This window comes from Ammodytes marinus, assembly GCF_949987685.1.
Source record: "Ammodytes marinus genome assembly, chromosome: 8".
Taxonomy (NCBI): Eukaryota; Metazoa; Chordata; class Actinopteri; order Uranoscopiformes; family Ammodytidae; genus Ammodytes; species Ammodytes marinus.
The window spans coordinates 20495244-20521638 of NC_137212.1; the positions used below are offsets into that span (position 1 = coordinate 20495244).

The 26395-nt window shown below is 43.4% G+C and overlaps 1 protein-coding gene across 3 annotated transcripts; it reads right to left on the reverse strand.

Annotated features, from left to right (window-relative positions):
• Positions 1 to 1470: 1470 nt before the first annotated feature.
• Positions 1471 to 26192, reverse strand: rgl1 (ral guanine nucleotide dissociation stimulator-like 1). Of its 3 annotated transcripts, XR_013844995.1 has the most exons (19): positions 25652 to 26192; positions 12797 to 12907; positions 10735 to 10943; positions 9903 to 9977; positions 9589 to 9779; positions 8984 to 9108; positions 8611 to 8826; positions 8405 to 8508; positions 8158 to 8242; positions 7898 to 7987; positions 7543 to 7629; positions 7200 to 7232; positions 6978 to 7099; positions 6552 to 6641; positions 5451 to 5640; positions 4275 to 4520; positions 4034 to 4148; positions 2514 to 3506; positions 1471 to 2465 (listed from the first exon to the last, which is right to left on the reverse strand). XR_013844995.1 is itself a non-coding variant. In XM_080033190.1 (18 exons), the coding sequence occupies exons 1-18, from the start codon at positions 25829 to 25831 to the stop codon at positions 3319 to 3321; spliced, it is 2457 nt and encodes an 818-aa protein (XP_079889316.1). In that variant the 5' UTR covers positions 25832 to 26192; the 3' UTR covers positions 1471 to 3318. The 3 variants fall into 3 exon arrangements, 2 of the variants coding, with proteins under 2 accessions (XP_079889316.1, XP_079889317.1); XM_080033190.1 differs by having other exon boundaries at positions 1471 to 3506; XM_080033191.1 differs by lacking the exon at positions 25652 to 26192 and adding an exon at positions 15716 to 15966 and having other exon boundaries at positions 1471 to 3506.
• Between the last annotated feature and the right edge of the window lie 203 nt (positions 26193 to 26395).

Consider the following 26395-nt stretch of genomic DNA (forward strand, 5'->3'; position numbering starts at 1 on the left):
GTGTGTGTGTGTGTGTGTGTGTGTGTGTGTGTGTGTGTGTGTGTGTGTGTGTGTGCTGGACTCACTTGGGGAGTGCTCCAAAACACAGAGCTTTTTTCTGTAGAATGTAATTGCAGATATACTATTGGGAATGCACAGTATATGTAACTAATATTGTCTGTCCCTGAGGTGGGAGGCCATTTATTTATACTTTGCCTGGCGTGGCTTTGGGAAGAGACTTGCTCCACTTTCATGAACTAGCATTCAATGTTGCATTTGTAATCACATAGATCAAAAAGTGCCCTGCATATGGAGAGACCACCTGTTGAGGCCTGCTCACTGCTCACTGCTGCCAGCTACCACAAAGAAGCTGAATGATCTTAGAGCAAAGAAGCTCCACATTTTCTTTCTTTATCCAAGTCAAGTTAATAAGAAAAGAAGTAAACAGTGTTTACTAAACACTGCTCTAGAATACCTGGGGTGTATAATAGTACGCCGCAGTTCAGTGTCTGGGTCCCTGCACACTACGGAGCACACAAACACTTTTTTATGTTACTTAAAGTCATGGTTTGCTTGAGATCTTTGGCTTGTTGTGACCTTAAAATGAACGGATACATGGTCTGCTGGTGAAACACTGTCTGGTGGTCTTCATCTATAGCCACAAGTTCAACCAAAGAAGGAGTCTTGCTTCTCAAATGTTTTTTTTTGTGCTATGATTTTTTACATCAATATTTCATGTTTGAGTCTGAAAGGAGACAACAAGGCCCTTCAATATCTACACAATTATTTAGTTTGTGTTGTGCCTGTTGGTGATCTGTCTTGAAACAATGAAGCAAACACATACATAAACATATAACATACAGCTGACAAAATGCACTTTTTGTTCTTTCAGTTGAATTGTGATTGGCTGCTACTGCACTGATTTCCCACATACTCTTGATTTTGTGGGAAATATACATTTCACTTGTTTTATTGTGTGAATGGTTAAAAATGTTTTTTTAAATAAAAAAGAAAAGAAAACAATGAATGATTTCCTAAAGTTATGTCCTTTTTTGTGTTTTAAATAAATTCCTGTGAATGTCAAAAGTGCCGGTTTGTTCTTGAATTCCTGGAAGAGTGACCAGCGAAGGAAGGTCGTGACTGCTGCGTTCAAGTCAGCAAAAATGTCTTGCACTCAGCAAAATGACTTGGGCTCCGTCCAAAACAGACTCTGGTCCATTTTATTGATAAAGTCACTCCTAACAGTATTAGGGCATGTTGTCTTTTGCAGAATGGAAAGTTGCAAATTCAGAGATGCCTGCATTAATCTAATGCACTCAGAAGAGTAATGATTGCGTAGTTGATTGTATTGTCAGATACATGTGCCTTGTGTCTGAACAAAACTACTCTAATTAAATGTTAAAAATATTATGTTACCCATTATTGTTTCAGGGCATACATCCAAAGATGAGAGGGAATAAAAAAAAACACAGCCACAGCATTGTAAGCGTTGTAATAATGATAATAATTTATTGATTCATTCAGGTAGAGGAAGAGTCTTTGGCAATGAAAAAAAACACAGGAAGTGAGGGTGATTTAATGAGGACCTTTTAAAGTGAAGTGCTGCATGGAGGCAAACGATGGGCCAACTGGGCTATTAACATTAGTCCATCAGTGAACCAGTTCTCCTGGGGTATAGGCCAAAATATGCCTCTGTGTGTGTTTAACTGGAAATGTGTTGCTGTTATGCTGTAATGTGACAGGTGAAAAATGTTGGTGGTGGGCTGCGAAACTATGATGGTAATGTGAATGAGGAGTGTGCCCAGGAGACAAGCTATGTAATGATGTGTTTGGGCTTTTGTGTGTTGTGTAATAAAGTGAAGTGTCCATCGGTAAATAATTCCAAATGTATCACACACTGTCTTATTTTCTTTTAATTATTTTTTTATGAAACTCAGAATTTGTTATTCCTTTTAAAAAGTCCTCTATCAGTCTCCAATCTGGCATACATTTCTGGCCTGAATTGTGTTACAAAAACATATATAAAATGCAACAATGACAAAACAAAAATATAGTAATTCATTTAGTGAAGAGGGAGATAAAACCGCTTACACAGCGGCAGGCTCATTCTTCAGTATTCACATCCCATTGGCATCTGCTACCAACTGACAAGTGCAACTCTATAGTTCATATAATGAAGGGCAAAGAGGTACAAGTATGCATTTTTTTAAGACACTCTGCATGGTGTTTTCTATTCCAGGAAGTCTGTTCCCCACATCTTCATTGCTCTTGTACAAACTTGACCTTGTTCTGAGACTGAAGAGGCGAGGATGGGAGGGAACATCTTTCTGGATTAGAAAGCATCACATATTTCATCTCTACATCCTTCAAATAGGGCAGGTAAGGCCATTAAGATATTTGCCAAGGACTTGTTAAAACCAAGTAATGGAACCAATCAGAATGCACATAACACTGCATTCGTCACACAGCTCACAATATGAGAGAGGCTGAACACACACACACACACACACACACACACACACACACACACACACACACACACACACACACACACACACACACACACACACACACACACTGTGCACACTGTGCACAAGCTGGACACTGGCAGCTAAAATGCCCGACAAAGGGGGAAACAATGACATCACAGCTCCTGTCAATTAATGAATCAATATCATTCAGAATACTGCCAGAGGTCCATTCATTCATCGATAAAGGCAACAGGACTTGAACCTAAGTCCACTTTCTCCTTCTTCTCCACCATCCATCTTCTCTTTCTGCATTCATTACACTTCTATCACCGGAAAAGCTACACATATCACAGGACAACAAAAACAACAACAAAAAAGTTACGTTTGTTCATTATCAGAATACTGTTGGAGGTTTAGGAGTATGGCTGCTCCCGATTCATGTGCAAAACCCTGTGGTTGTAAAGAGTGGGGACGAGGCCACTTGGGGCCGCTGTTTCACTCTGTCACAGGCGTCACTATAGTCAAAAGGCAAGTCCCACTGGCACAACAGTCACTCTTTTACACGTCCATTGTTCCATATTAAGGCGTAAAAAGACAAGAAAAAAATGGAGGATGGCACAGTTCATGGTTGAGACTCAACTTGGCCAGATAAAGAGTCGTTGTGGCGCTTCTTAAAAAGTCTCATCGGGGAATGAATCAGAAGTCCTTACTGGAGCTCTTAATGAATTTCTCCATCCGAAGCCTCCTCATCTACAACCCGACATCAAGTGTCCCCCCCCCCCCCCTCCGGCCCTGTATATTGTTCCCATTGGGTTGGTGGTGTGGGTACGTGGGCAAATGGCTGGGTCTTTGCTGTAGCTAAGGGGTGTCACAATGTAACCTTGCTGAGTCTCAGTGACAGACAGGAGCGGTGCTGCGCGCGGGGCAGAGTGGAACTGCAGCGGCTGCGCAGCTGGACCGTCCGACCCGTGGAGCCGCGCACACGCAGCAGGAAGTCAAAGTTGGCCGAGGTGTTCATGGCGTAAAAGACGTTGGCGTTGTCCGGGATCACCAGTTCTGAGAGGAGACAGTTAAGATATCATTAGTTTTATGGTTCTGTCAGCGATACATTTGATTTCATGTTTAGCTCATGAGTGAGTTTGGAGAAAAAAATTGCAATAACTAAAAATGTTGACTTGCAGATACAAAAGGGGGTTTCCATCAATTCCAAAAACATTCATGTCTATCGTATATAGTGGATGGGAAATGGCCTTCAGTTTTGTGGCTCCAACAACATAACACTCACATGAAATCTCCCAAACAGTTCAATATAATAGTAAAAGCACATGTTTAAAAACAAGGCTGCATTAAAAGTGTTGCCTATTTGGCCTTGTTTAAAGTGCATATTGCGTCTGGCTTTTTTTCAACCAGAGGTACTCTGAAGCAGAATTTATATGGTGGCTGCTGCAATAGCTACTATTTTCTGTATTCACCCTAAATATCTGACTATATGCTCGACATTATATGATATATATTTAAAAGACCACCCCCAGAGGTTCTATGAAAATAATGAATGGGGCTCAATTAGAAAGTTATTTTTTTACCTCTCTCCTCAGAGATGACTTGTACCAGCTCGTATCCCTCCTCCGGCTCTACCTCCAGGTTGTGCTTCGCCACGGCTCTCGAAATGACAGCGGGAGTCTTGTCTTGATTGGTCAACTATTTTAGGGAACAAACGTTAACATTACTCACACATACAACATACAGTATATCATGAACAAACTGTAAAACCCTAGAACATATCACTCCCACGGGAACAGGAACACTCTTATCTAGTATATTTACCAATATGCTCTTGTAGAGATTGCCGTTGCCTTGCTCAAGACTGACTCGTATGATGCATGCGTCTTGGGCCTGGGTGTTATAAGTTGGGGCTTGAGTCGGGGAGCTGGGGGACATGGGTGTGAGGGAGAGGGAGCGTCTGTGTGTGCAAAGGGGCAGAGAGGGAGACGTGGGAGTGATGGATACACTGGCTGTAGACGAGCTGGTGTCCATGGAGTGGAGGGAAGTACAAGAGGAGGATTCTGATAGCTGAGGAAAGAAAAAATACAGATTTTAACTACAGACACACAGGACCGTAATCTGGACAATTTTCATTCACAAATGCAATTGGAAGACTGGAAATACTGGCACAAAGTAGCATGCTCAAAACAAATGAACAGAATTGTTTATCTTATGATACTTTGCCTCAAAAAACAGCGTTTTGACTGTATGCAAATTAAAATGGTGAGAGGAACAAGTAAAAGGAGTGTATTTAATTGCCAACTCTCATCTACACTCGAATTTGGTGAATGAGACTTCAGTCCGAACAGACACGGATGTGATCAGCCAACATGATGTCCAATGTAGGCTTATCTTTTTTATCCCCCTGTAAACACTTTGAATGGCCTTGTGTCTGAATTGTGCTATATAAATGAACTTGCCTTGCCTTGTATTATTTGCTTCTTTATTTAATTAATTCTTTATAAATAAGATTAGTTGTAGAGAAAAATAAAAAAAAATAAAAGATCATCAACTAGTTAGTAGGATCAATATGTCAGTCTTTCGAAACAGGATAACATAGTAATTAATCATAGAACATTTCTCAGCAGAGAGCGAGCATCATTTATCGCCAGCCTTAAAAAAAAAGCAGAACTAAAGTCAAATTAAATGTGTGAAAGCTGTTGGTTCAAATAGGTTTGGAGAAGATTCGGTAAACAGAACACATCACTACTATTAGGTCTACCATTAGTTAAGCAATCGGGTTATTCTACTCATGTTATTTGATTTTGTGGCCATGTAAAAAAAATCATCATTCAATTAACATATTTAGGTTTGAAACATCATTTTGTCTCATAGTAGATTAATAACACTGGAGACACAAACATAATGATCAGCCCCCCCCCCCACCCCCCTTCATACAGTCCCCTAAGTGACCGAAACAAGCACACTTTTGTTTTTGGCGTGACTTCAGTAACCCACCTTGTTCTGCTGGGAGTCAGAGGAGTGAGTTGGGGTGAGGCCTTCACTGTCTGAAGGGCTGCTGGAGTCACTGGAGGAGACGCTGACAGAGTCCATGCTCTCCCCACAGCTGCCAGTAGGAGGCGAGCGTGGCATCTCTCTGACTGGAGAGCTTGCTGCACTGCTGCTGCTGTCTGCTCCAAGAAACAGCCTAGAAACAGCAGAGGAAGAAAGTCAAGTTATTAGATCATAAAAAAAAAGTCGTAAAATAAATAGGTCATGGCAATTTACTGCTCAATAGTACAGCGAGACGTGACTAACGAAAAGACATCTTGAGAAAAGAGAAGGAATTCGGTTTGTAAGACGAGATACAAAAATATATATAGTTTTTGAAGTATTTATATGGTTAGTTTTGAGATTTTTGTCTATTTTTCTCGTTTCATGGTAGTACAAATATGAGGTCATGTGCATTAAGGTGTTTATTTGACTAAACCTTGTATGTTTGCGACTGTATATTTAACGGCCATTATCTCAAAATGTGTTTGTTTTTTCAATACTCTGAATCAAAATTCTCAACTTCTAAAGCACTTAAATCAACTTTACTTTCCATGATCATTCTTAGCACTATTCATAAGTAAGGTTAATACAGAAAGATTTGTTCATATGTAAATGATTGTGTAATTTACAGATTTAGAGACATTTTGATCATAAACAAATGACAAATTGCATTTTTAAAAAGGCCTGTACATAGTATTTTAGGATTTATACAGTAATAGGAAAAAGGGCTGTTTCCAAAATGTTGGACTATTTATGTTGTAAAAATTAAATAAAGATTGTAACCCTGGCTTTATCCAACATCTACATTTTTATATTTTGAAAAGTAATACAAAATTAGTTAGTTAGGTAGGCTATTGCCAAATTTGCATAATATTCACACATTTTAGAAAAAGTTGTCATGCATTTTTTTTAATTTTTCAATGTAAGTAATCAACTGGCAAAGTTTCATGATGATATCTATAAGTACATTTTTACCATATTAATCTGCAGAGTCTCGCTTTAAACTAAAATCTAGACCCTCCTCCATAAGGCTTTATTGAAATCTATATGTCTGGATGTACTCACAGGCTGAGTCTCTTCACCATGCTTTTTCTAGGTTTGGGAGAGGTCGGACTGCTGTCACCGAGACCTTCGATTTCACAGGACAAGGCGTAGCTGTGAGAGAGAAAGAGAGAACTCTGATAAGGAACCATAAATCCATAAAAAACATTACAAAATCATGCGCCTGAGAGAAGAAAGAGAAGAAAGAAAAAAAACTTCACGGAGCAATAATCCCAAGCACAATAGATCAGTGGGGAGTGAAGACATGACAGGACAATTGAGAGAGGTGAGGAGAAAGGACAGAGAAGAAGCTTCCATTGTGTTGCTTGTTTGTGAACAATAGCTCCAACGGACTGTGAGTGAGCATCGCAAACTCATTTGTTGCATGTGTCTAACTAGTGCAATCAAGGACGAAAAGTATTGTGGGTGAAGCAGCAGCAGTCAGTGTACCTTTCTTCCTCACTGAGCTGAATCTGCCTCTTGAACCAGCGCAGGAAAGCTGGCTCTGCAGTCAGACAGTAGCTGTTACAGGCAGACTGGAGCAGCTTGATTTGGGCAATCACCTCAAACTCCTGCAGACACAGAGAGAAAAAAAGTGACCCATGTTAAGATATGTTTCGCTCCAGTGGGGGTCATTGTGTGATCATTTGGGATAGCAGCTATGACACTCACCCTGCGTCTCTTCTCAAAGTTGTTCAGACCACCCTGCGGAGGACACAAAGAGCACGCTGTCAAAACCCCTGGACATCACATACCAGTGGCCGCTTAGACAAACAGCATTAGGTGCACCATTCCTACAAAAAATGGACCGACTAAAATTCCTCGCGCACTCATGGAAACTTACGCCCCAGTTTTTTCTCTGACAGCCGTTGTGCACAGACAAAGTCTCTTAGATCTGTGGAGTTATGTGAACTCGCAGACGCATGCAATCAAATAAGGAAAATCGCACACACGTGCGCACACACACACACACATACAAACAACACACACAGCAGGTGTTAAAAAAAAATCTTACCTCTACTAGGTCAGGCAGGGCTGTATCCAACATGGTCAGGTCGGTTAGAAAAGTCCCCAGGTACGGTATCGTTCCCTGCATTGCTCCCTGTGGAGAAAGACGGTCATTTTGTTACATCTTCCAAACCACAGGATGCCACAATGAAGCCACACACTCATTTACACTCTGCTCCTCGTGGTTTATAGATGTGAAATACAACAATTGCTTAATTGAATAAACAAAGCTTAGCATGCTGCTTCATCACCCGGCAGAGGCTTTAACTCATTACACAGTACATTGCTTTGGAGGAATCTTTTGTTTAGAATGAGGGTACTTTCTTTTAGCTCTTTTTGTTTGGCATTTGTCTTTGTCTCACCATTTCCTTCTGCAGCAGTAGTCTCTTGTGGGTGCGTTTCTGGTGCTCCTTGGCACAACTCTCCAGACTGGCAAACTTTGAGGTGCCTTCCTTTAGGGCAAAAATTTATGAAAAATACAGCTTCAGTTATCAAGATTCTAACCTGAGAATGAAGGAATGTCCGCAGGATTTCCCGAATTAGTTTTACCTCCACACACTGACAAACAAAAACATTTTTAGAGGATACTGAATCTAAAATTCCCCCATTTCACCCAACTCACCCTCATGAGGAGCTCTCTGCTGGTCAGGTAGTTGTTGTGGTCGGAGAAAATGTCCGACAGCTCCTCGAATGTCTGCATGCTGTCTCTGTGTCAAGTACACACACACACACACACACACACACACACACACATACACACATGTTAGCTAACAGGTTATGGATAAAAAAATAAACATCTCAGAGATGCTGGTTCTTCTATGGAGCGTCATTGAGATTATCTGCATGGTTGAGAGATGTGTAAGGCTTACTTGTGCACACAGGCCCATGCCCTTTTCAGCCTGTACAAAGGGTTGGACTGCAGCGCCGACACAATGGCTCGCAGGGACGAGAAGTTTTTGCGTATTCGACACTCCTGTTGGGAGACAATTAACACAAGGAGGACGTTAACAACTTGGCAGCACACTTTTTTTGTGTGGAAGGTTTTATAGAATTTGTGTGAGTGTTTCTTGCCAACCTGAGCGACGTCTATCCAGCGCTGGATGACCCGCGCTCTGACATGCGGCCTTATCTGTCTGTGCTTCAAGATTGTGCTGACCACGCAGGCCGCCACCGCATTGAACTGGGTGATGGTGGCACGAACGGTGGGGGCGCTGTGCTTGTTGCGCTTCTTATCCCTCTGCGACCAGATGGAGCCCAGGCAGTGGTGGGGTACCACCTTTTTAAACAGCAGCTATAGGCAGGAAAAAATAGGCAGATGTTAAGGGTGACAGCACTGGATAAAACATAGCAAGGGAGAAATATCCTGTATAACCTTTACTTCCATTGCAAAACCCCCACAGCTGCCAACCCACCCCCATGTTTTCACCCCTCGTTTCCCCTTTACTCACTGCATCCATGTAGGTCAGCTGCTCAGCCACCAGGTCTGACTCAAACGACAGGAAGTCCTCCTGGAGCTCGATCTCCACTTCCTCCTCCTCCCCGAGGCAGAAAGAGCTGTTGCCATGGAAACCGGCTAAAAGGCGAGCAAGCAGAGAGATGATTTGACTGGAGGGAGTTTGATGCATATGATTAAGACAAACCAAGTAGTACTGGAACTAACAACTAACTTTCAGTTTAAAGGTCACATACTGTATAACCCAAATCAAAATTGTGATTTGGGTTTCTACTAGAAACTGTTCTCATGGTGTATTGTCTAAAAACAACTTTATATTTCCCACAGTGCCATTGCTGTATCTCCTCTTTTCAACCTCTGTCTGAAATGCTCTGTTTTAGCAGGACCCCGCCTTCTAATAAAGCCCACGGGGGGCGTGGCATTGGGTAATAACAGGGAGAAAATCTGACTGGGGTTTTGGAACGCATGTTTGGAGTTGTTTTTCTCAAACTTTGGGAGTCTGTAGACACACCGGGGACCCATATTTATGTTGAGAGACCATGAAAGAGGGCATTTTGCTTAATAGGTGACCTGAGATTAAAGAGATGCTTTGTCATTTACCATCCGTCTCCTCCATGCCGGCCTGACTCTGCAGCTGCTCCAGCAGACCCTCTGCCCGTCGCAGAGCCTCCGAGCCGGGCACGGTCCTGCGCAGGTAGTCCATCAGCATGTGGAGACAGGGGTAGTCAGGAGGCTCCTGGAAGTCTTCAGGACACTGGTCCAGCCAGGCACGCAGAATAGAGGCCAAGGCACTGTGTGGAGATAGCAGGGAAGAGATTTGACACGCGGTGATAAATCAGCTATCCTGCTGAAACGTTAAAACAAAGCTGTCTATATGAAACCGATATTGAGAAACACATAAAAATGTTGCTCACTTTCTGACGGCTCCATTGGTTTCGGAGCCTTGGCATCTGCTTGTGTTTTGCTCATTTCCCTCCACACTTCCATACCTTCAACAGAACATAGGATACAATCAGATTAAACACAGAGTGGAAAATTGTGGCTTGGGCTGACACCATCACTACTGTACAGTCATTGCATTTCTTGTGTTGGCTTAACCCATTGATGACTATGGCAATCTAGGATGCATGTCCTTAATGCCTGAGGGTTTTCTGAAAAAATAGTACGAATTGTCAAGTCTACCAAAACCTTAATATCTAAGCCTGTGTAGCACATAGAAACATGAAATAAAATACATTTAAAAGTTAAGGTTCACAGGTTTTATTTAAACATGCTCCCTTAGCGCTGACAAACCAACAAATATTTCTAAAAATCGTCAAAATTAGATGAATTAGAAAATTATTAAATATTGTTAATAAATAGATGCAATGTGTTGTGTGATTTTCGTCAGTAGTCTATAGTAGACCTTGATTCTGCGCACCAAACGCCACTAACTGTTCTGTCGCCGACATAGCTGGCGTATTTTTTTTATTATTTTGTTTTATTTTTTTATTTTTATTTTTTTTTGATTGACATGATTTTCGGCAAACCACACAACTTTTGGGTGGTCACGTGGTCTTAAAAAAATCAACAAAACCCACCTCATGTGTATTTGAACCAATGACAGTGCATTATATGCTGGGAATGCCATGAAAATTAGGTAAAGTAATAATGCTGCGCGACGCAGCATCAGGCAGGAGATACAATGTGGCATCGCGCAGCAGCCGTCATCAATGGGTTAATGCGATACCTCGCTTGGCGCCGTACCTGTCAAGAAGCAGCTGCAGCACAGTGTGCGTGCTGGCAAAGGCTCTGTAAGTGGACAGGAAGATGGAGGTGTAGGTGAGGTCGTTGTCTCCAAACGCTGTCAATAGCGTCTCCACCAGACGCTCCAGTGTTCCGGCGCGGATACTGCGGATCTTGCAGGTCTCCAGCTGGCTCACAGTGTGGCCGGGAGGCAGGCGATCACCCTCTGCCTAAAAACACACACACACACCATGTACACACACAAACACCTATTTTAACACCCTTAATCCAGTGTGTGGGCAGAATTGAGGAGTGCAGTTATGCATTGCAGCGACTTGGCCTGCGCTTCCAAAACCATTTCCTTGCTTTATTTGGCTTTTGGATGCATGTAGCTGCAGATCAATATACTTTTAATGTGTCAGGTTGCCATTTTTCCCATCGTAAATAACAGAACATGGAATCATTTAATTCACTATGAGTTTTAAAAAAGAGAGAGAGAGAAGATGGTGGAAAGGGAAACAGCAAGGACAATCACGGGCCTATATTTAATTCCAGTTTCCCCAGATGTGTCCGACTATTGTGTCTACGGGGAAATAGAACGAGAGGTTACGAAACAGGCAGGGAGTAAGAGCCCATTGAAGGGGTGGCACAGACGTGGAGAGAGAAAAAGAGACCTTAGTGAGGTTAGCACGCTACAACAGGAAACGCTCCAATCTGCTTTTAATCACAGTAGGCCCCTCCTCCACCGTCCCTACAGACAGGCAGCAACAGGGGCCAAGTTCTCCCACCTAGTATCCCCTCTGATAACAACTCTGCACACCAAGGAACACCATTATTTATCTCTGGGAGTGGGAGATGTCCCACTTTGCAGTGTCACACACACACACACACACACACACACACACACACACACACACACACACACACACACACACACAGGCGTTTTACAATTCACAATCAATAAGAAATGGCCTTCATTGATAATCAGTGTGGGCCTACAATCCCACTGATTCCCACCGTTTTACACTGACAACTGGCCGTTGATTGTAGATATACTGATGTCTCAAAAGGGCTTGCTCTCTATTCTACTCTATCTACTCAATAGACAGCTCCGTACAAAGTGGCCACGTTGTTCTAATTAGCTTGAATGCTGTTGGCAACCCTTGTCCTTGTCAATACATCAATACAGTTTTAAAGCCTCAGAGCTGTTATTCTTGTATCATGTGCCAAACCCCCATTCCCCCGTGTGTCAAGCACAATGAAAACAGTTAGATAATATATAATAGATACAGATAGCAGATAATGATTTTTTGTTCTTGTAAAACAAAGAAAGATAAAACCCCACATATCCATTTTCTGTTACACTGGGATCATGCATTCCTTTAGTTACTTAGAAAACTAAAGGAAAATGTCCCTAATCAACCCTTCCTTGCTTGCAGCATAATAATAATACTGTATAACATCTTATTATGCTGATATAAACAGTACAGCGCAGGAAAACAGCAATGCCTCATACACACTGAAAAAATGCACAACTCAAGGAAAAGCCTTTAATATCCCCCCCCCCCCTCTTTTTTTTGTCATACCAGCATTTTTTAAAACACTGCTGTAGAGGGGGAGCGAGCAAGTTTTGTTGGCAGCCATGAAAGTCAGGAAATCACATGCTCTGGCTAAACAGTCCAGGTCTGGTGAAACTGCAGAGTGTTCACCATGCAGCAGGCAACTGCAAAAGGTGTTTATAGATAAAAGGTGAGATTTATGGCTCAAAATGTTAAAACAACAGTCCCAGTCCGGCCGAGAGACGCCCCACAATTGAAAGACAACACAGTCTCTCCTTTAAACAACGGGGATTAGCTTTATTGTGTTTCAGCTCTGTAGTCTGCACACAATGAACCAGCTTTGCTTTTTATTAAACCATCTGTACATGATAAGTTTCCCTAGGCAGAGCTCTACAGCAGTTCAGATTGTTGCACCACACTGCAGCAGAGTTAAGAAGACTGGAAACAAGTGGTAGGTTTTTTTTGGTAACATCTGATCTTTTTCACTAAAAGTTTGGAGCTGGACTTGTCCGGCTGTGACTCACCCCTAGCCATCTCGCTCCCTTGTTGGCCGCCTGCTGAATCTGAACCCTCTTCAGTGTCACATTGTAGATGGCTCCTTCCTCCACCTCCTCCCCCCAGTCCTGCACCGAGCTCTGAAAGGAGAGAGAGTGACAACAAGGATATAATGTTAGAAACTCAGAGATTTTAGGTCTAAAAAGAGATTTCCAGCAAATGACTGCAGGCTTTCACGACAACAAGCGTCATTTCAATAGTTTAACAAAATAGGAATTTCGCTTTGTTTTTCGGAAACCCCGAAAAAGCAGAAGGAAAAGAAGAAAAAAACTGAAACACAACCACAGCACCCAAACAAACTAGTAAAAAAAAAGGACAAAAGTGCAGTAAAACATCAAGAACTCCCCAACCCCCACTACTGCAGCAGCCTGCCAGGCCTCCCTCTCTGTCTTTTACTCCCTCTTTTATTCCCTATCCATCTCTTTCACTGTGTCCCACTCTCTCTGCAGCTGAAGTCAGAGGCTGGAGATAAGAGCCAGGATGGATGACGTCTCCCAAAAAAACAAGCCCCTGCACAATAGAACAAGACATTTGGTTAACTTGTTTTCTCTCTCGCTGTACTGTTGACATGTCTTTGTCCGTTTGACTGCCTAATTATACAAGCCCAGAGAGCTAGATTACACATATGTGCCCTTGAGAGCACAACCACACTTGAAATAGTCTCTCATGCCTAAATAATGGATTTGTGCTCATCCTGTCCCATATGTACTGTGTCTAAAGGACTGTCGTAAGTCATGAATGCACAAACAAACGCAGAGTGTTGTGGGAGTGGGGGAAATCAAAATACAAAACTCCAGCTCAGACAAACAGAGGCCTAATACACGCTGAGACATCAACACATGGAGACAGAGACAAAAACAGTGGCAGAGACAGCGAAGGGAGAGGGACTATAAACACCGCGCATGCAATATTATGGCCAAGTCCTCTCTCTCTCTCTCACACACACACACACACACACACACACACACACACACACACACACACACACACACACACACACACACACACACACACACACACACACACACACACACACACACACACACACACACACACACACACACACACACACACACACACACACACACACACAAAGGCCAAGTTCACTCTCACTCTGTCCCCACTTTCATTTACATAACTCAATTGCAAAGTCCACTCTATCCCCCAATCTGAAGGGGCTGCCAGGAAGGAGATCAAGGGTCAAAGTCGCCAGTAACAGGCTCAAAAGACGGTCCTGGAGGCCGGTGGCTCTCAGCCACGACTGGGCCGTGTTTGGGTTTGAACAGAAACATGTGATGCTAAAATGAAAAGAAGGCCCAGTCCAGAAAGAAAGAAAAAAAAACACACAAAGAGAGAGAAAACCTTTGAGAGTAGGAACAAAAAAAAGAAAAGTATTTTAACTGCCTCTGGTTCTGGTAGATCAAAACCAGCAAGGTTGTTTCAAATCCACCCACCCTTCTCCTACCCCTTTCAGCATCTTTTCTTATGGTCAGTGCATCTCTCTGCCTCCCTATCTCTTCAGCTGCTGCTGGCTGCCGGCTGGATGGCTGGCACAGGGACAGATAAATACATCAGTGCATGAGTCATGCAGTCCACACACTCCCAAAACAATAGCGGGAGGTCTCTGTGCTGGCTGGCCCGGGCTGCTGAGTTCACAGTCTGCACACACACACACACACACACACACACACACACACACACACACACACACACACACACACACACACACAGTCCCACTTTTTTGTCAGCAACAGTACTGGATATGTTTTTCAGAGCAGGGTTTTTTTCAAAAAAGCCCTGTGCCCGCTTTGTGCACCGAGTGCAGGGCTTATTGTGAGGCAGAGTTCCATGAGCTTGCATGAAAATGGAAGCGAAAACAGTCCTTCAGAGTGCTATTCCAGTTCATGGGAGAGAAGAGGATGATGGGAAACCTTACACAGTGGACACTGGGATGAGTTTACAGAGAGCACAGTACATCAGATGACCCTGGGCACTGGTGTAAACAGGAGATGAGATGTTTACAAACCCTAGCCCTTCAACGGAAGATGCTCCCAAAGTGCACATGGAGGGCACTATGGAGAGCAGAGAGGCAAATAGTGGCCTACACTATCTCTGCTCAAATAGTGCTAATCTACCTATCAGCTGGGTGTGAAACAATACCCCCAAGATAATAACAACAGTTGTGTTAAATCGTTGGCACTTGATCTGTTGGCTTTTGTGTTTTTTTCCTCGCCTGGGCGCAGCTGGTACCCGTGGAGAGACAGCGTTGGCCCCCGGGGCCACGCCAATTGTTCCCTCTCTCTGTTTCGCTGCAGGCCCCCAGACAAAAGTTTTCATATCCACCATCACCCATCGAGGGAGGGGAAAAGCTAGCGGATCGAGTTCATATTCTGGCGGAGTCGGTAGGGGATTTTCCACCCCCTTTCCGCACGTTTCCAAACTTAACGCGACATCTTTTACGCACCGACGATGTAGGTTAAACGGGATTTAAAGCCCAGTGAAAACAATTACAATTCAATGTTCAACACCCCCCCCCCCCCACCACCACACACACACACACACACACACACACACACACACACACACACACACACACACACACACACACACACACACACACACACACACACACACACACACACACACACACACACACACACACACACACACACACACACACACACACACTGCTCCTCCTCCTCTTCTTCCCCCGTTTTATCCGCTACTTTCCCAAGCCTAAACCCCCCCCCCCCCCTCTTTTTTATCGCCCCTTTCCCTCTGCAGCCTCCCTCACTCTCCCCCCTCTCTTCAAAACCACAAACTCAAACAACAGAGCACACAGGATGGAAAGCCATGATGAGTGTTTTTGTTTTGTTTTGATTTTTTACCATTTTAGATTTCCAGGCGAATTTCATGGTGAGCGTTTCTTTCATGATCCGGGGACAGCAGCATCAGAGCTCGGGAATAAACCGCCAAGGAAAGAAGAAGAAGATGAAAATGTGTTCCTTTTGCAGAAAATATCCCAGATCGCCTCGCTGAAAAAAAAATGTCTTCTCCTTCAGCCACAAACACTTTGGTCCGCTTGATTCTCTCCAAACTCAAAGTCCTTCACCACCGCTGTCTGTCAGTATATAGGCTCTGTCCCCTTCTTCAACTGAATGAGGGAAACTCCTCCTTCGCTTCGCATTCACAACAGTCCCAGTTTAAGCCCCGCCTCTCCTCTTTTTCTCCCGACTTTCATCAGGCTGACATCAGCGTGTGCGCGCTCAGAGGCCAGGCTTGTGATTTCCATTTGCGCAACACGAACCCCTTTTAATCACTTCCCAATGAAATTCATGACAATCAAAGCGGATTTTTTTTAAATAGTCATTTAAAATGGTGTTTATTTGAATCTGGTCCTTTTAAGCTTGTAAACGTCTTGTAAAATAAAAGAGTGATTAATGATTTTTACAACATGAAATTATTATGAACTTTTTGCTCCTATTTCAAATTGTGATTCGTTTCTTCTTAAGTTTTTTTTCTGAAAATGAAATGGTCACAATATGATGATGTGTATATGGTACACTCTTGTGCGTTATCTTCAACATCCTTAGGCCTACTCATATTTTTTTTCTTTTTTTCTTGGATGCTTTTCTGTTTGTTGTTTTGGGAGATTTCGTATTGAATTCTATACCACACCTGTCCTTTATTCCAACTTACTCTAGTTTTTCTCTATAAATTAGAAGGTTTTCTGAAAACAATAGGCCTACTCACCTTCCCACGCCCATTGAAGTTATAGGCTGTACCTGTATATATATCAGATAATAGGCTGACCATATTCCAGAGGCTAATTGGTTAACACAGGTCCCTTTTCACCCCATTCTCTTGGACTTGAATGATGCTGTAGTTTCTTTACAGTTGTTGTTGCTGTAGTAACACTTTGAAAATCTTGTGAAGAAGTTAACAATTTTTCATTACACTCTTTGAAATTCTATTATACTTTCTAACGTGTGTATTGAAACAGTTCAAAGCTCTTGATTGTTTTGGAATTTGCAAAGCCTGAATTACATAATTCTTTTGCCCTTCAATAAGAAGTGTTGTCTTGTTTTATACAGCCTCATTTAACCTTACACACAATACAACCAACCACAATTAAAGATGATAATAATGTTGGAGAGAATTATCGGAACTAGAATCGGTATCGGCATATCCAAATCCAAGTATCGGAATCAGATCGGAACAAAAAAAAAGTGGATCGATGCATCTCTAGTGGTCATCAACATATACTGTATAGATCTCTGTAATATACATTTAAATGATATGAAGCGATGTACAGTGGGTGCTGGCTGTCTTGTTGGTGAAGCAGCTGCAGCATTACGGCCCCTGCGTGGGACAATACGAGGAAGGCCGTAGATGGCGTCACCAGCACTGTGCATTGTCATTGACTGGAGGGGAGAATGGGCTGAGTGTGAGAATGACCAACACTGTTCCACTGTGAATGTGCCTGCACACGTACTCAAGCAGCCCACTTGTGTGAATAAACGGGAAGATATGAATCAAGCATCGACTTTGTGAGGGGTCTTTGTAAGACATTTCTTTCATAAACATACTGTATATCAGATGTGAGTAAACAGCGGTTTGCGCATTTGCAAGTCAATTTGGTCTTCTGATGAGATCCCAAAGTACTGATTCAGAAGTCAGGAGACAGTAGGAAGGTTATGATGCTTTTTTTCTCATCTGTCTCAGTGGGAGAGATGGCTGGACCTGCTGCTGTGGCCCCCTTTTCAAGATTGTATGTGCATGTTATATGCCTACTCACTCCTCTGGCTCCCATAGCACCAACGCGTAACCCCAACGTCACACTCAGCGTCACTGTGCTGCCACACACACACACACACACACACACACACACACACACACACACACACACACACACACACACACATACACACACACACACACACACACACACACACACACACACACACACACACACACACACACACACACACACACTATCCCCCACTAGTCCCCCACTGAAAGGCCAGGGAAGCCCATGCAGCGTACATCTCCATCATCTGTTTCTGTGTATGTGGTAATCATATGTTTTCTTCTTGCTGTACTGTATATCTGGCCGTGCTCCAGTTCCCAGGCCGAGCTGCCCCGGTGTCCACTCAGGTCTCTGGAGCTCTGGGAAGCACCAAGGGGCAGTGGGAAGGTTGTGACCCCACAAGACCCGCAGCTCTGCCCCGGGGGGAACGCAGTGTTGGTCTCACAGGGTGAGTGATGTCACACAAACTCCGTGCAAGCAAGAGGCGAATGGGACAGCTGCTGCTTTCTTCTGATGGAGCAGCACATGAGTAGGCTATACGCACGTCTTTCAACTGGAGGTAAAGATGGGAAATGTTCAGTTTTTTTCCCACAGGGATCCAGGTCCATTAAAGCATAGGCTACCAATATCATTATGATGAGAGGCATCAGAAAATAAGGATTTAGGCCTAGTGTATTAGTAAGGCTAAATTTCAGGAAGTGTCGGAGCTTTTTAGCTCTTAAGGTATGTATCCAAGTCAAGTCCCAAGTCCTTAAAGGTTGAGAAGGACAATACCACTCTCAAGTCTGTTCACGAAATATGAAGTTAGAGCTAGCAGGCTGCTAGCTTAGTTTAGCTCAGAGACAACAAGCCAGGCTCTGTCCGAAAGTAACACAATCTGCCCACAAGCATCTCTAAAGCTAATTGAATACCCTGCTGTGTCTTATTTGTTCAATGCACTAAAACCAATGTGTAAAACATAACAAGATGTGTAATCATGGGGTTTTGTCTTATTGTCCGGGACTTTATGTCTTGACCATGTGACTTCCTTGTAATCAATGTGAGGTTGCTAATGGCAAGTCAAGCTGCTAATCTATGAATTCATGCAGAACAATAGGCATAGGCATACATAAAATGACATGGGATGTTAATAGTTTCTCACATAAATGATTTCTTATATGATCTGTAAAGTAAGTACTAAAGTAGTGCAGTAAATGTAAAATAAATTAAGTGGAGCGGAAGAAAGTACAAGTAGGCCTAAGTATTTAGAAAATGTATTTCCATTTTCACATCCTTATTTTTGTGACTTAAGTCTAATTCCAAGTCTAACAGCTTTGGTTAATACAACTGAACCCTTTTATATCTCTTGAGGAATCAGACCTCTGGTAGCCTAAATGTGAAGCTTGCAGAAAACGTCACATAGGCCTACTGTAGGTGAATGGCATCTTCATATCGCTATGTTTAAAAGGGCTATCAAATATTACACATGGTGGTGCATTGACGTTCAGGCCAGTCCACGTACCAAGTTTTCCTTTTCTCATTGGAGGACTAATGACGTAAGGACCACTTCCCACTTTGGGGAGCCCTGGACAAGGACGGAACAGTGTCTTTTTCATAATGGGTTCCTGCCATTATCGAACCTCCCGAGTACGCTCTTCTCTCTGTTCCACAAAGTCCAAACAGGGAGCTAAAGCACAGACAGAAAGGGGACAAAAACAGGAGGAGCGCCGCTTGCTCACACTGTTATTGCACCACTGTGGGGAAAAACGCACATTCCAGGAAATCTCCCACTTCCTGCCTTCCAGCCTCCTGACTCGAACCAGCCTGCCTGCTGTCCTATACCTGACTGGCTGGCTGGGGGAGCCTCTCTGGGTCTGGAGCAACAAGCATGCTCATAAAATCACACCAATAAGTACAAGGAGGATAAGAAAGGAGAGGCCAACAAATGCAATATACAACACTGCAATACTCAGAGAACAGACCCCACCAAAGATCCCACTACATGGGAGCGGGGGTCTTGGGGCAGCAAGACATCCTAGATAAGACGGTCATGGTTCAGAGAAAGTGCAGGACAGTTTTGCGATTAGCTTGAAAGGAACCTTATCTCTATACTGTGAGAAGGAGAGGGAGAAGGGGAGATGGAGGGGAGGAAGGGTGGAGGTTCACAGTACAGTCAGAAGCTGAGGGGATCCATGCCGGCTTAAGCACAAGCGTGATGCAGACGGGGCCATCTCGCACCAGCTTCCAGAGAAAGAGTGATGATTTCATTTTTCAAAACTGGATAGAGACATTTTGGAGCCAAATTCTCCTTTGGAAAGTTATTGCGTAAACAAATAAGAAAAATAAGGGCACCCTTTCCTGCTTTCGAATCAGGACCAAATGTTTGTGTCAGTATACATTCAGGCTCACAACATTCTGCTAGTATCATGTACGGGGTTTATATGATACACACATTGCGTTTGACTGTATGTTTATGTGTGGTTGTGGTGGCTTTGTGTTTCCAAAGCATACTGCCCAGTAGAGGGCAGAGTTCAGAAAACCGCCGTGTTTATCCAGAGTCAGCAGAGTTTTTTTTTTAAAGCCGGACCAGGCCGGAGCAACACAACATGAGAGGCTGGGTTTAAGGTGCAGGGTCAGGATGATTCGTTGTAACTCAATAATAAACCTACGAATGAGGCAATCAAAGTAGCTTAAAAGGGGGTCATGTAAGAGCAGTGAAGCAGTGGCTGAAGTTTACGTGACGATTATTCAACGAGGCAGCAGATCAGCAGACCGGTGTCTGTGGATCCAGTGGGGGCAACCATTCCCATACAACACTCACAGCTGCATTTTCTTTTCTTTCTTTTTTTTCTTTCTTTCTTTCTTTCTTTCTTTCTTTCTTTCTTTCTTTCTTTCTTTCTTTCTTTCTTTCTTTCTTTCTTTCTTTCTTTCTTTCTTTCTTTCTTTCTCTCTGTTTCTGTCTTTCCTTCGGTCACTGAATCCTTTGTTCAAACAGCCACATTAAAGCTCTGTCCGTCTCTCTCTCCTCTCCTTCACTCTCTCTCTTTCTCCCTCTTCTCTTCTCTTCTCTTATGTCATGTCCCTGCTCCCCTCAGATCTATTGTCCTGCCTGTTGTTGTGCTATCCCTCTCCCTCTCTTTCCCTCTCTCTCTCTCTCTCTCTGGAAGGGTGACATCATTAGTTTCCAGTAAAGTCCAGGGCTTCAGACAGACACCCCCTACTCCTCCGCACTCCACATTGAACACAGCTCAGATGCTGCAACACAAGTTGTTCGTCAAGGAAAAGTTGCTTAAACGTTATTAAAACCATGCCATATATATGTAGCAGACATTCAGTTTAAAAATTGTATTGTAACCTATGATGACTCTGATTATGTGCTGGCAGTTAATTTACTTCTTAGGTGTGACTGCATTTAAAACATACACACACACACACACACACACACACACACACACACACACACACACACACACACACACAAAAACACCCCCCCCCCTAACCCTCCAACCTTTATGGGGCCCCACCCTGACCCCCCCCCCCTCCCTCCCCCCCAGATCTAAGCCTTGCTAAGCCTTGAATGAATCGGTCTGGACTGGCTCGGTTGTCTGTCTGACCCCTCTGCTAATGAGAGACGGACCATCTGTTGCCCACCAGATACAGGCTTCCCTTAAGTTGTTCCATGCAACAAAAACAACACACAGAATCGATGAAGCCAGTGACACACCGTATCACATCCAGTTCAGTTTTTACTTCACAAAATTGTTCTAAGACAAAAATAAATGCCCGCATATTTATTTTCAGTCACTTGTATTCATCTTCGAGGATGATATTTAGCTGCTGCCATGCAGTGCTGTTGGTGTTAAATTAAAGTGTGAAACATGTGCGTTGTAGGAAATGAAACTGCGTAAGTTATGCACAAAACAAAACATGCCGGAGCAAGAAAGAGGCAGTAGCTGCACACAAACAAGCATGGCTGTTGCCATGATAGACCAAAATAGTAAATGTTTACTCAGTCAAAACAATATGGCGTATTACTGTAACTGTGTAGAATTGTATAATGTATAACAATGTATCCTACTGTGCCATTAAAAGTAGGATGACTAAAGTTAGTGTGTTTCTCTGTGTATTATAGTGTTTGACCTCAGTAGAGTTGTTGTAGTTAGGATTATGCTGACATAGAGAATGAGTGCTGACCACTCATATTAATAACTGTCGTGCGGACACCAGCAGCCTCTAGCGTCCCTCACTAATGCCCTACACACTCACACATATGCTATTTCTAACACACACACCACACACACGCTAATACACACATCACAATGTCAGCTTGATCCTAGTCATGCGTCCTGGCTAATACTGCAAACCCTGCCTGAGCGGGAAAAGGAGTAGAGGATTGTGTGTGTGTGTGTCTGTGTGTGTCTATGTGTCATAGAGCCGTCACACCATAAAAACCAAAAACATTTCAAAGACAGAGCTGCTGCACATATGGCCTGCTGCCTCCTACCGACCAACCCCTAAACCCACACACACACACACACACACACACACACACACACACACACACACACACACACACACACACACACACACACACACACACACACACACACACACACACACACCACACACACATTGCCACAAAACACACACCCATCTCCGTATGGCGCGATGAGTTTCTGCCCCAGTTGAGCGAGCTGCTCCTGTGGTGTTTTTGCATTGGGATGGACGGATGGGTGACAGGGACAATGCCCACAGTATTGACTCTTCACACCAGTCCTATTATGTGACCTAATTAGGCCCAAGATCACAATATGAACCTCTACAGAGCCGCAGGCAATTAGATAACTTGACACGCTGGAGGTCAACCATGTGTGTAAACACCATCTTGAGACGTGGACTGAATACGAGGATGAGGGGGGACCTGGATTGTGGAGAAAAGAGAAGTCTGGCACTTTGTAAATTGTGAAATATGAGACAATAGAAAGGACAAAAATGACAGGACTGAAGTGCATTACTGTCCCTCCACTTGTGTTGTGCATTGTCGGTGCTTACTGGGTTAACCAATAAATCAATTCATGTCCATTTTGCCCTTGAATGGGGGCTCCCCCCAGCTGTGCTACATTTTACAATTGAGTACACTTATAAAATGTATAAGGATACTCAATAGAATGGCACCACTGAAACTCATGCTATTTACTTACAAGCAAAAGCTAATGAACTAGTCTTGACCGGTTGAATGAATCACAGAACAAAAGACGTGACAAGCGAGAATCCAAACTTTAGGCACGTATGGAAACACTGAGACGTCACTGTGCATCCGCCTGAAACGTGCACTTCTCTGTTAAAAAAGACAAGAAAGAGGAAGGAGGAGTGCTAGCTCAGCTTTCTTACTTTTTTCAATGGAAAACACGCCATCATCAAATTTGCCCCCCCCCCCCTTCCTTTGTCCTTGTTTACCATGTTTAAAATCACTTCTGCATTTCCATCAAATGACCTGCTGTTGTCTTCAAACTGCTTTGTAAAGCCACTGGGTGAAAGGTGGCAGCTAATATTCCCTATACTTAGTTGAAGTTGATCGGCCTGCGGCACAATTATACGTACCTGTAAATATCAGTGGTCAATCAGTTGACAACTTTGAAATCCTTGTTTAAAACTCACCCCTTTGCACTGGCTTTTGTGTTTTTAATGTGTTTTTATTGTGTGTTTTTATTTTCATGTTACTCGTGTTTGTTCTATTATAGGCCTACTGTGTTTTTAAGCCTGTACTGCACTTTTGTTGACTGAGGACATTGAATTGAAGAGTATAAAGGAACAGTGCAAACTTCTGAACGATGTTAACTTAGAGCAGTAAAATGTACTGTGATAACCCACTGAGATGACTTGTCAACACTCTCACTTCTGTTGAACTGGGTTCAAACTCGGCCAAGTGCTTTGTTATTCCTCCTTGTGACACATCTTGCAACATTCGAAAAATAATAACATTTTAGGATATGCATTTTCATTACATGTGTTTATTCGCGGGGATATATGTTTTGGTACATTTAAGATGCTCCATATTGGGGTCAATCTGGGCTTGCCCTCCGCTCTGCGAACCCTGGAGGGTGTACATGTGGGAGTCTCTTTGTGCTCGGTGGACTGCTGATAACCACTGACACCTCATCACTCCTCCCTCGTCTCCGACTTGAACTGTGGACCTGACAGACGCCTGGAAACACATCGCAGGGTGATTGCACAGAAGTGAACTGGTCTTATCACTGCCTTTTATGACTGGTGAGGTTTCATAACTGCATGCAGGTGGCGTAAACATTCACTGACAAAAGAGTGAAGAACACCTGAGAGCAATAAAAGGCTAAGTCTTGGTACATAACTTTATGAAAGTATTTACCCCTTTATATAATCACTCTGATTGCCCTCTTACTGTGCTTATAAAGCAATCAAAACTCAGAGCTGTAAAAAAAAACCCAAGGATGACATTTCTGACAAGCATGCAATCTGAACTTCACTTTGGCTAAAGGATTTCAGAGAGTGTCAGCGTCTGCAAGCTAACACCCCCCAGTCTTCCTAACCCTTGAAACAATTGGCGGAAACAGCACTGTGAGATGGCAGGACATGTAAGCCAGGATGTGGGATAGCCAGTGAGGAGGATGATACCGCCATCCTTAGGCCGCAAGCCTCACAGTGTGATAGTCATCTTACAAAAGTTTACACAGTTGAACTATTAACATGAATATGGGTTTCGTAGAGCGCTCAATTGATCCCTGTTTGAAACATTTTCTATTTTGCTGCCATAGAATATCAACACTGCAGTTGTTGGAGTTTACTGTCTGCCTTATTCAAAGTGCCTTAGTCTCTCTGCTCTCTCTAAAGATCAACGTCTGTAAATGCAAACAAGCTTTTCACTTTGGCCTCAATACCACACGTGTGCACATGTAAACAATTACCCACAACTAAGCGGGGACTAAGCCGTCGCTGCAGGTTGCTTTCTGGTAATCATACTGTGATGAGGATTCTGCGGCCTAACACACAGTGACCCACAAGCGGTAGTTACAGTAATTGTGAATTACTGCTTTTCACAAGAGGTCATCTGTCCTCCCGCCTGTGCCACCAAAGGTTGCTGTCTGGTTTTCATTATTGCACTGTGAATTGTCGACATATTGCATAAAATCTCACTGAGTAGAGGTCAATAAGAGGAAGTGATATTGCAATAATTTGAGAAATGACAAACGAATGGCTGATGATGTCTGAGTTGAGCAACCTGATGTTTCTGATTCATTTTCAAAATGACTATCCGCTTACTGTACATTACACTGGTGGTTTATGTTGGAAGTGTGGACCACTGGGTGCAGGATGTGTCACTATACCAGTCAGCTGTGCATGTGACCACCAACCAGAACTGCAGAGTCCAGAACAGACACAGATTCGCTGTGATTTACTCTTTAGCTGTAGTAATAAACAATAATAATAATAATAATGCATTATATTAATGGCCTCCTATCAGGCCACTCAAGGACACCTTGTATGTATAAATAATATAAGATAAAAACAGATGCAACAGACAAATACTTTCCTCTCTCTCTCATGTACCCACATAAGGACGTGCACAATCACTCTCCATAGTTTCCCTTTCCTATCAGTCTCCCCATGTGTCTCACCATCACCACAGACAGACATCCAAATAAACAGACCTTGGAGGAGTCACAAACACAGTCAATATGCTCCTCACTGGATATCTTTAAACTGTTTATAAATCCTAAAATCTAATTCCCTTTACTCTTCCATACACTTTCCACTTCCCTTCCCTTCACCTCCCATTCCCAACCTTGAATCTATCTAAACTGACCAAATCAAACAACGCCTCCCTTGGCACCCCACTCTCACACACACTCCAAACAACAGAAGGTACAGGAAGGTCATTCATGCAGGAGGAGGGCTAACATCTGGTATATTGTTTGACAACAGGGGAACAGCTTCCCAAGAAAAAGAAAAAAGAAAGAAAGGTTTACAGACACAATTGTGTACTGCATGTACTACTGACCCAGTGTCGGGGGCTGCTCTCTGGGAAGCGAGGCTGGTAGCTCTGCAGGGCGACACCTCCGTCCCCCTCCAGCAGTAAGGTGCAATCCAGGGCTGGGCCGTTGTTCTGTTGAGGGCCGGTGGGCCAGGGTAGTAAGGTGGCCAGAGGGTAGTGAGAGATCATGCTGACCGCTGCCTGCATCAGCGACAGGGGTGACAGGGGTGACAGGGCATAGTCCACTTTGGATGGCAGCGTGGATGGATGGAGGACTTCCTTGGTAGTAGAAATGAAGCTGGAATCTGGGTTAGCGGTGTTCTTCAAGTGCTTCAGACAATCACTTCAGGTCTTTGATTTTTAGCCAGATGTTTTTTTTTTTGGTCGCCTCCTTTCTCTCTCCCTTCAGTCCGGCCCCGTGGTCCTCGGCTCAGAGGTGTTTGCTAATGATAATTAATGATAACTCTGAAGTTCTCCAACTCTTCTCCTTCTCCTTTCCTGTTTCTCTGTATTATCCCCAAACACACACAGTTTCTATCTATCCTCTCTTCTGTTTTTTCCCCCTCTCTCTCTCTGCGCGCGTGGAACTTGCCTTGCCAACAGTTCTAAACTCTCAACCACATTTAAGTCTATTCTCTCTCTCTCTCTCTTTCTCCCTCCTTCTCTTTCACCCCCCACATTCATCCCAGCCACAAAGGGGAGGGGTTATCACTTGGTGGCCCCGCCCCCATTAAAACAACTACCCAGTGAGTATGGAGAGTTTGACTGTGG

Coding starts and splice junctions, on each gene's coding strand:
- rgl1 (XM_080033190.1), bottom strand. CDS start 25,831: ATGCAGGCAGCGGTCAGCATGATCTCTCACTACCCTCTGGCCACCTTA. Junction 7,988..8,157: donor GCAGAGAGCTCCTCATGAGG/GTGAGTTGGGTG, acceptor TTTGCCCTAAAG/GAAGGCACCTCAAAGTTTGC. Junction 4,149..4,274: donor ATCTCTACAAGAGCATATTG/GTAAATATACTA, acceptor TCCCTAAAATAG/TTGACCAATCAAGACAAGAC.